Source organism: Eurytemora carolleeae, unplaced genomic scaffold, assembly GCF_000591075.1.
Source record: "Eurytemora carolleeae unplaced genomic scaffold, Eaff_2.0 scaffold91, whole genome shotgun sequence".
Classification (NCBI taxonomy): domain Eukaryota; kingdom Metazoa; phylum Arthropoda; class Copepoda; order Calanoida; family Temoridae; genus Eurytemora; species Eurytemora carolleeae.
In genome coordinates, this window is record NW_019396098.1 from 339,601 (window position 1) to 351,034 (window position 11,434).

Consider the following 11,434-nt stretch of genomic DNA (forward strand, 5'->3'; position numbering starts at 1 on the left):
AAACGAAACCCATCCCTACTTGTACATTTTTAACAAGTTAAACTGATTTTTCCCTTTTTTTGCACAAAATCCAACAAAAAAGTTATATATTTTGAGTAAGTGTTTGAATGATTATGCAGCAGAAATTATAAAATAATCAAAACAAAATATAATCCGATATTTTTTACAGTGAACAAGTTAGAAATGGTTTTATTTTTAGATATTTATGTAGTTCGGAAAAGTTAAGTAATTGACAATATTGTTTTACAATGTAAATATTTCACAGCCTAATTTTGTTCAAATTTTAATTACAAAGCTGTAACAAATGTTAACTTTACGGGGAAGTTATATATTTGTATTGTACACTAACATCTGAAGACGACATATTTCTAGTTTACGCGGATTTTTTCAAAATTTTACTTAAATTGTAAAGACGACATTTCTTTATTTCATATATTATCTCTAAACATTATTTGAGCTTTACAACCTATTAGATAAAAAAGGAAGGCAAAAAACCAAAAGAGGAAATAAAGGGGATTATGAAAATGAAGATGAGGATGAGGATGAGGATGAGGATGAGGATGAGGATGAGGATGAGGATGAGGATGAGGATAAGGATGAGGATGAGGATGAGGATGAGAATGAGGATGAGAATGAGGATGAGGATGAGGATGAAGATGAGGATGAGAATGAGGAACTACAGGATGAAGGCCAGCCAGTAGATTATGTTGAAGATGAAGAACAAGATCGGAAAGGAAATCAGGAAGAATTTGTCAATCCTGAAAAAATAAAAATAAAACATCTAAAATTGATCATTTTCTAGTTCAATTAATTTACGATTAAATACCGAGTTGAACTAGATTAACCTCTTGTAATGTATATTTTTATTCAAAATGTTAAAAGTGGAATGTTATTAACACTAAACTAAATTAAAACTCAAAAAAATCAAATATTAAGAATAGTAGAATTGTAACTACAGAATTTGTTATTTGTCACCGTTAAGCTTTGAGTATAATCTCCTATAGTTGAAAGTTCGGTTTTTTTGTATATATATTGTTAATCTTGAACGATTAAGCTAGACATCCAATGTGGAAACTTTTAAATTTAAGGACAAATACTTTATCTCTGCAGGGTGTCATAACCCGCAGGAATAACTTTAATTAAGAGATCATGAACGGAGTATCAAGAGGAATTAAATTCATTGATCTGCATCAAATAGAGATCAATGCACCCCAGTCTAAAATTTGCATGATCCCTGCCGGTACAACACATAATGTATATGCATACGGTCGTACTGTCCAGTCAAGCTACCCAGTTTCAAAGTGAATAAAGTGGAACAGACTAAGGCAACGACGACAGGTTGGGCCATAAGGTTTTATTTGGTTTGGAAATAATTGCATGAAAAGATTTCATTTGGAAAGTAAAGACTAGAAAAAAATAGACTAAGGACCCATGTATATGTCGTCTTCAGCTAGAAATTCAAAATTTTCATAATCAAAAATTAAAATTTTTCGTATGTTTGTATGTGTTTTATATGCAAATACTATATAGTCGCTTAATAAATTCATTGATTTTGCCTGGCAGGCTTGCAATTCTAATTCTATAAGAATTTATCTTTAAAACTGGTTAGTTTTGTGTTGCCCCCCCCCCTTAAAAAGAAAAAGAAATGGAAGCCCTTCCTGGGAAAAAACCTGAATACGCCTCGCTTAATATCATTAAGAGTAGTTGAGAACTCTTAAATCTATCAAAAAAGTGAAGACCAAGAGATATATTTCGAAGATCTTTATTTTTCGATTTCACAAATTCTGCATTCCTTGTTTTACAGATTATGCATGCAGTCATTATTGTGCTGTCTGAAATTATTTATTATGCAGTAAAATGGCTAAAATTCACTTCTAAAATCTTAATTTACGTTAATCTATATTTAAGTTAAATTCAAATTCTAAGTCTGTGTTTGTAAATAAATGGGAGTCCAGTTTCTGTTGTATACTGTGCACTCCGTACAGACCAATTTATATACAGGGTGTCCCACGAAACATGACAGTTAGTGAATAGTTTTGAATGTCTTCTTCCCAATATTTTATTGAAATTTAAGACTTTTTGCAGTTTATTTCGTTTTAAAAACATTTTTTTCTTAAATTTATTTTACTTTGAAATCATTTTTATTACAAAAGATCAACATAATTTATGTTTTATCATTCTCTTTTTTATCAAAAAACAAAACTAATTATGGAAGAAGACATTTTAAATTAAATCATTTTGAAAAATTTAATAAGGTTAAAAGAAATTTTTTTGCAGAAATTGCTGATTGGAGATAATCTAATATGATATGGGACGCTCTGTATATTATTTTTAAATACTTGGGACATAAAATGTCGTCATCCAACTATGAGTTTGGCCCACTTCAGTATTTAATCACTTTGACCCAGTTTAGAGTCGACTCAGCACGTGTTATGCAACAAATATAGCTTGGTAAGATCCATGTAAATGCTATATCCTGAGATACAACACAATAGTTCTGACACATTTTTTTAGAGTTTTTACAATTACAGAAGACAAATTTTTGTTATGAACTGTATGATGTTGACATTAGCTAAACTTGATTTTATTCGTTTCATAAAAATTATATTGATTTAAGAACTTGATACGAAACTAATTTATTATACCTCCAATATTCTTCAGCTAGCTGTTGCATTGTTACAGCATGCCTAGCCATAGTCTTCTCATGTACCTCGTACTTGAAGTTATCCTGGCGGCAGGGGACCATATGTACTTGTGTACAAAAACCGGTTTGGGAAAATCGAATTTTTTGTTTGAGATTTCTACATTTGTGTAGATATGTTGATTTAGGGTTATCCGCAAAGGATGAGACTTCAAAGACGACAGTACGTAATTTATATGGTATTTTGTTCTTACATTGATCTAAAAAGACTACATTTATCTCATACATTGTGAGTAACCCTATATTAGAAGAAAATACTAGTAGAATCATAAAATTAATACCCATGTTTATTGGTACACCTAGTTGTGAAGAATTGGAAAAAGTATGTCATTTTACCAAATCCTGTTAAGCTAGTTAAGGATAGTTTTTGTTATTGTTTTTCTCTTGTGGGAGTAGTATGGACAATATACACATACTATCTCTTGTTTTTGTATGTCGAAGAATCGTCGATCTATGACAAGGTATGAGAAAACTCTGAAATAGGAAGACGATTTTTGACTCAAGTTATGACATTAGACGCTTCAATTGTTCAGTGTAAAGTCGTCTTCCTATTCCAGATTTTTCTGTTTTTCACTGTAACATGTTTAAGTTATATTTAAATTGTTATTACAGGTAAATAGATTTATAAGTTTGTTCCATTTTCATGCTCAGCATATCAAGACAAGAGAGAAAGAGAGAAAGAGAGAAAGAGAGACAGAGAGAGACAGAGAGAGACAGAGAGAGACTAGGAGTACTAGGTGTCCTATGAGTACTATGAGGATGAGGGGGACACATAAGGGGGGGGGGGAAGTCATGGAAAATACATTTCCTTGTATTCATGGGAAAGTTTTTTAATCAACCGAAAACGTAATTTACCAAGTTTAATTACAAAAATCCTTGAAACTTACAAGAAAAGTTCGCAACAAATTCTCAGCTTGAAAGAAGTCAATGATATGGAATAAAAACGACGATATCATCCACATTTTTCATTAAATAAAGATAAAGTCCCTTTAAAATAACTCTAAATCCAAAATATTGTGGAAAGGCCTAAAAGCAAGTAAATATTTGTTTAATATGGTCTCCTTCCCTTGCACACTATTCTTAGATTTACTTTATGCTGGCTTGACACATACTTCTGCTTCTTAAACAGGATAGCAGCATATCTAAACATATATTATTCTTATTAAACAGTATAGCAGCATATCTAAACATATATTATTCTTATTAATGAGTATAGCAGCATATCTAAAGCCTACAAACAATATTAGTGAAGAAAAGAAAAGAAACAAGGACAAAATGAAAAGTTATAATCCAGACTGATTTCTTTTAAGAGCGTCACAATTACTGTCTCTGGAAAATAGGGATAAGAAGACCCAAGGGTGAGAGGGGGGTGGTTGTGGTGAAGGGGGGGGAGGGGGTCCGGAGGATGTTACTTTAAGAACATCTGAGAAAATAGATTCTTTGATCTTGCTGTAGGAGTTGAATTTCATTTCAAAGGGGCCGAAACTTGAGCACTTTTTCTACTTGGACATTTCAGGAATTCGAGAAAAATAAATAAAAAAAGATCTGTCATTTTTTCTCCTCCAAAAAAATATATTTTTATCAATATCTTTTTGCACTCTCAAAGAATGTTTTTTTCAGAAAGTTATTTTCTATGATGAATGAAGTAAATCTGAAGATTCAAAGTATTCTTGAAAATAGTGTTTATGTTGCAACCAATACTTATGACAGGTTGACAGGAACACTAATAAGGTTAATCTCACTCCCATAATTCTCCAACTCTACTCCAGTATTAATATATGGTTTACCTAGTTCTCCTATATTTATAGTTCTACAGTGGACACTTCTTTAACATAGAGAAAAGACTTTGTTCTGCGGGTTTTTACTAGAGATGAGCACTTTCGGCTTTTTCATTTCGATCTTTCATCGTTCGTGAGCGTCCCTTCTCATTTTTTTGTTAGAACAAAAAAGTTGATTTTGTTTATTCTTAAAATTATTATTCATTTTTTTTATTTTGTTCGTTTTCTCGAGGAACGATCGCTAAGTTAAATCGCCTGTTAGTAAAAATCTTTTTTTTTCAGTAAAACCGTTTATTCAAGAAAATCGTTCCTTCAGTAAAAATTACAGTTTTTTTTCCAAAGTTTGTATAATAAAATCATTTGAACGATTTTAAATCATTCTTTTTTCAAATACGAAAGTTTTTTATTTCTCTGAATGATCCAAGTTGTTCGTCCATTGTCCTTTTTGTTTTTGAACAACACCATCGTTCACGAAATATTTCGTTCGTTCTCAAAGATTTTGTTCGTTTACAAAAACGATGCCAATCTCTAGTTTCTACATACAATTCTTGGTCCCTGTATAGTAGCGCAGACGAGGAGTATACATTATAGAGATGTCTCAATTCAGCTTGAGAATCAAATGTGTGTGTAGTGGTGGGACGTATCTAGGTTCGTTTTTCAAAAATCTTTTTGGTTTTTTAACTTTCAAGAGGTTCAACCAGAGAAGTTTAACAAATTTCAAAATTGTTTATTCTACACATTTGATTTTCTTTCATTTTGCCAAATTTGGGACTGAGAGAAAGTATATAAAAAATAAAAGGATACAAATATTGAATTGTTTAAAACAAGCAAATTTTTACACGATACAGTGGTTCCTTTTAAAAAAAATCTCCAAAACGAACCAAGCTATGTGTAGTGTGTGTAATGATTGGAATCATTAATATCTTAAGTTTTGTTAATATCTAAAATATCAAATACAAAAATGAATTTATGAACGTATAGAGTTTATACATACTCTAGACCAGAGGTTACAGACCACATTAATTTTAGAGTACCCTCTTATTGTATTTCTTACCATTTGGTAAATAAAATAGAACTAAAGGTATTGGGAGTACTTGGGGTTCTACTTACTAGGAGTACTATGAGTACTAGGAGTACTTGGGGTTCTACTTACTAGGAGTACTAGGTGTACTATTAGTACTATGAGTACTATGAGTACTAGGAGTACTAGGTGTCCTATGAGTACTATGAGTACTATGAGTACTATAAGTACTATGAGTACGTTGAGTACTATGAGTACTATGAGTACTATGAGTACTAGGAGTACTATGAGTACTATGAGTACTATAAGTAATATAAGTACTATGAGTTCTATGAGTACTATGAGTACTATGAGTTCTATGAGTACTATGAGTACTATGAGTACTATTAGTACTATGAGTACTATGAGTACTAGGAGTAAAAGGAGTACCAGGAGTACCAGGAGTACTAGGAGTACCAGGAGTACTAGGAATACTAGGAGGACTAGGAGTGCTAGTAGTACTAAGAGTACTAGGAGAACTAGGAGTACTAGGAGTCCTAGGAGTATCAGGAGTACCAGGAATACTAGGAGTACTAGGAGTACTAGGAGTACTAGGAGCAATAGGAGTACTAGGTGTACTAGGAGTACTAGGAGTACTAGGAGTACGAGGAGTGCTAGGAGGACTAGGAGTACTAGTAGTACTAGGAGTACTAGGAGTGCTAGGAGTACTAGGAACAGGGAACTATGGTGGGAAATTTTATATCTAATATATTATATCTAATATTTTATATCTAATATTTTATATCAAGTTCTAGATTATCTTCTAACTTTGGTTAGATTTGAACTCAAAGTTTAAGAAAAGTTTATTTCCTAATCTTCTAATTGGACTCAGGTCGGTCCACTGGAACCCCTCTGGAACTGATCGAAATAAAGGAAACCGCAGGAAAATTATTAAATCTCAAATTAAGTCCAGATTTTTTTAGATGCAAAAATTAATTTGGTAAAAATCAGCAAAATAGATGATTTTTTGATTATTTTAAAAATAAAGCATAATATTCAAAACATTTTGTTGCCCTTCCTCAGTTCATGAATAAAAACATGGTTTACAAAACCTACACGATGACCAGGCAGAAACGTCAAAAATATTTTTTAAGTGCACTAACATTTTCAGCAAGCCTATTTGGCTCCAGTGTTTGTTATCCGTCTTTACTCTTAATTATTTATTTTTTCTGGGGTTTCTGTCTTCCCAAAAATATTCAATCGGGTCCATGGTTTCCAAAACCCCTCTGTCTAGTCTGTAATCTCTAGTCTATAGTCTCTAGTCTCGAGGCTCTAAGGCTCTATAGGCTCACCGCAGTTACCAATCTATAGTCTATGAATAGTCTCTAATCTCTTGTATTGTCTCAAGTCTCTAGTCTTTAGTCTCTTGTTATAAATACATATATATAAGGGTAAAGTTTATCCTGCCAAAGGCATTTTGAAACTAGTTTCTGGAAGAATATTGCACCTGTATAGAGGTATAATATTTTGAAACTAGTTTCTGGAAGAATATTGCACCTGTATAGAGGTGCAGAATATTATACCTGTATAGAGGTGCAGAATATTATACCTGTATAGAGGTGCAGAATATTGCACCTGTATAGAGGTGCAGAATATTGCACCTGTATAGAGGTGCAGAATATTGCACCTGTATAGAGGTGCAGAATATTGCACCTGTATAGAGGTGCAGAATATTGCACCTGTATAGAGGTGCAGAATATTGCACCTGTATAGAGGTGCAGAATATTGCACCTGTATAGAGGTGCAGAATATTGCACCTGTATAGAGGTGCAGAATATTGCACCTGTATAGAGGTGCAGAATATTNTGGACCCCCCCCAGCGTATCCTGGTTTTCAAGTACCCCAGCGGGGATAGGGTTAAAAGATGGAACCAATAGAAATTACTTTAAAGGGAGTGACCGGCAATGTATAATGGTGGTTGAACTGAATATGTGTTATTGTGAACAAACTTTTTTAGGATTCATTTGAGTCAAATAAAACGTTTCTTCGACGTATATTTACTGAGTTTGGGCACACAGTCGACGTTCAAAATCATGAAAAGTTGGATGGGCACATTTTTGTAATTATTAGATAACGACGACAAAAAATGTAACAAATATTCTACAGTAAACTAATTAATTGTTAAGGAACAGGTTCAGCAAATAAAAATTAATTCTTATCGTTGAAAATAAGTGATCTTATTCAATCATTAGTTTCTATAATCCCTCATTATTAAAAAAGATTTTCTGGAATTTTTATTGAAAAAACGACATTTAAAGAATTTATAGTAGTCTGCGAACAAATTCATAGAAAAAAAATTCAATATAATGTGGAAAACGTAATAATTGATTCTATCATAGATTTATTGAAATATGTTCCTAAACATCTAATTAGTTCACTATAGAATTTTTACTTTATTTTTCGTACGTCGTAGTTTAAAAAGAACCCGATTCTAAAAACGTACATTCATGATTTTGAATGTCGACTTTTTGCTCAAACTCAATATACGCCGTAGAAACGTTTTATATGTCTCAAATGAATCCTAAAAAATGTATCCACAATACTACGTATTTAGTTCAACAAAAATGCATTGCCAGTCACCCCCGTTAAAGGAACCTACTCTATTAAAGCAACAATTGTAAAGAAGAGAATGCAACCTACTATTAAAACATCAATGGTAAATAAGAGAATGCAACCTACTCTATTAAAACATCAATGGTAAATAAGAGAATGCAACCTACTCTATTAAAACATCAATGGTAAATAAGAGAATGCAACCTACTCTATTTAAGCAACAATTGTAAATAAGAGAATGCAACCTAATATTTAAAACATCAATGGTAAATAAGAGAATGCAACCTACTCTATTAAAGCAACAATTGTAAATAAGAGAATGCAACCTACTCTATTAAAGCAACAATTGTAAAGAAGAGAATGCAACATACTCTATTAAAGCAACAATGGTAAATAAGAGAATGCAACCTACTCTATTAAAGCAACAATTGTAAAGAAAATAATGCAGCCTAATATTAAAACATCAATAGTAAATAAGAGAATGCAACCTACTCTATTAAAACATCAATGGTAAATAAGAGAATGCAACCTACTCTATTAAAGCAACAATTGTAAATAAGAGAATGTAACCTACTCTATTAAAACATCAATGGTAAATAAGAGAATGCAACCTACTCTATTAAAGCAACAATTGTAAATAAGAGAATGTAACCTACTCTATTAAAGCAACAATTGTAAATAAGAGAATGCAACCTAATATTAAAACATCAATGGTAAATAAGAGAATGCAACCTACTATATTAAAGCAACAATTGTAAATAAGAGAATGTAACCTACTCTATTAAAACATCAATGGTAAATAATAGAATGCAACCTACTCTATTAAAGCACCAAAAACGAAGAGAATACACGCAAGCATCCAGGCCTCTATGGCAGTTAACCCTTCAGCCTAAATGATAAAAATGTATAAGATATTAAGATCCATGTCATCTTAAATCTAAAATGTTTGTTTGATTCCGTAGTGAATCAGACATGTAACTCTTTAAATGGAGAGTGACCGGAAATTACGTCGACGACAGTCCCTTTAATCTAAGAGTTTACCTTCGGTGTATTTGTTGTAACTGTATTGAAGATATTAACAAGAACCAGGAACAGTGTAACCAGCAGAGCCATCCGTCCTGGTATCACATCCATAGGTATCAGGAAGGATATCCAGGATACAATCACAAATAGTCCTAAATATCCAGAATACAATCACAAATAGTCTTAAATATACAGAATACAATCACAAATAGTCATAAATATCCAGGATACAATCACAAATGGTCATAAATATCCAGGATACAATCACAAATAGTCATAAATATCCAGGATACAATCACAAATGGTCATAAATATCAAGGATACAATCACAAATAGTCATAAATATCCAGGATACAATCACAAATGGTCATAAATATCCAGGATACAATCACAAATAGTCATAAATATCCAGGATACAATCACAAATGGTCATAAATATCAAGGATACAATCACAAATAGTCATAAATATTCTGGAGACAATCACAAATATTCCCAAATATACAGGATACAATCACAAATAGTCCTAAATATTCTGGAGACAATCACAAATAGTCCTTAATATCCAGGATACAATCACGAATAGTCCTAAATATCCAGGATACAATCACAAATAGTCCTAAATATTCTGGAGACAATCATAAATAGTCCCAAATATACAGGATACAATCACAAATAGTCCTAAATATTCTGGAGACAATCACAAATAGTCCTTAATATCCAGGATACAATCACGAATAGTCCTAAATATCCAGGATACAATCACAAATAATCCTAAATATCCAGGATACAATCACAAATAGTCCTTAATATCCAGGCTACAAATAGTCCTAAATATCCAGAATGAAATCACAAATAGTCATAATAATAATCCAGGATACAATCACAAGCAGTCCTAAATATCCAGGATACAATCACGATTATTCCTAAACATCCAGGATACAATAACAAATGGTCATGAATATTAAGGATATAATCATAATTAGTTTAAATAATCAGGAGACAATCACAAATAGTCGTAAATATCCAGAATACGATCACAAATGGTTATGAAATATAAATATCAAGGATATAATCATAAAGAGTTCTAAATATTCAGGAAACAATCACAAATAGTTCAAAATATTCAGGATACAATCACAAATAATCCTAAATATCCAGGATACAATCACAAATAATCCTAAATATCCAGATTCAAAGGTTTTCATTTAGCACTGTGTCCCTGTCTAATCCAGAACTCTATTCCGAGTATACAATTATTATTTTACTTGATTACAGGAACCTATAATACTTGCAGTATACTTTATACTCTAAACCTAGTACATTATTACAACCTTTTACATACATGGTTACCCACAAAGGACGAGAATTCAAAGACGAGTGTACGAAATTCTTACTGTCTGTTTTTTATATTTTTGTTTCCCTGTCTCTGTAAGCCAGATCATTAAATAAGCCATATTCACTTCAACATTGAACCATTAGATTTAAAGAGTTTCATATCTTCTTTGCAGTCTCATCCTTTGTGGTTAACTCTGTACCAAGTGTGTTGTACTTTAAGAACTACCTGGAAAAATAGACCTTAGGGAAGGTTCTTGTCGTGAGCACATATAGGTTTAAAACGTACTGAAAGAAATGTATTATGTGATTACATACGTTAAGACATACCTGACGGAAAGTAGTGCGCGCATATAAAGGTTGAAGAAAGGTAGTACGTTATTATATAAGTTGAAATTACATCAAAGAAGGCACTACGTGACTTTATACGCTAAACGGTATCTGAAGGAAGTCAGTACGTGATTATATTAGTTGAAACGTACCTGAAGGAAGGTATTACATAATTGTATACTTTGAAACGTACCTAAAGGAAGGCAGTACGTGATTATATAAGTTGAAACGTACCTGAAGGAAGGTAGTACGTGATTATATACGTTGAAACGTATCTAGTGAGCACCATCTCAAACCCGGAGAGGGAAAAATTTCCAAGATCTCCAAACACAATTACTTTGTCTGCCTCATCCAAAGGTAGAATTTCTAAATATAAAAAAAGAGATTGATAAGAATTCAGCGGTAGTAAATCAATTTAGGTCTGTCTAATTCAGCATTGATATCAAACAATGTTTTTAATAAGACCTGTTTTAAATTTGAAAAAAATTCGTTGCTGTCAGTAGAAAAGAACGGTATTCAAAAATACTAAATAAACGAAATTAAAATTCTGATAGTATGGACCCTGTACATTGTACATTGTATTTAAACTAAAAGTGTCACTAAGAGAAGATGTTAAATATACAGTGAAGATACGTTTAAATTTGATATCTCTCACT

The 11,434-nt window shown here is 32.0% G+C and overlaps 1 protein-coding gene across 1 annotated transcript in view; it reads right to left on the bottom strand.

Annotated features, from left to right (window-relative positions):
- Positions 1-611: 611 nt before the first annotated feature.
- Positions 612-11,434, bottom strand: part of LOC111694903 (gamma-aminobutyric acid receptor subunit rho-1) — a 33,274-nt gene continuing 22,451 nt past the window's right edge. Inside the window, exons 8-13 of the mRNA XM_023463958.1 lie at positions 11,013-11,144; positions 9,134-9,267; positions 8,911-8,981; positions 3,768-3,843; positions 2,646-2,728; positions 612-758 (exon numbers count right to left, since the gene is read on the bottom strand). Of these exons, the coding sequence (XP_023319726.1) occupies positions 677-758; positions 2,646-2,728; positions 3,768-3,843; positions 8,911-8,981; positions 9,134-9,267; positions 11,013-11,144 (578 nt within the window). The 3' untranslated portion in view covers positions 612-676. The remainder of the gene's footprint in view (positions 759-2,645; positions 2,729-3,767; positions 3,844-8,910; positions 8,982-9,133; positions 9,268-11,012; positions 11,145-11,434) is intronic.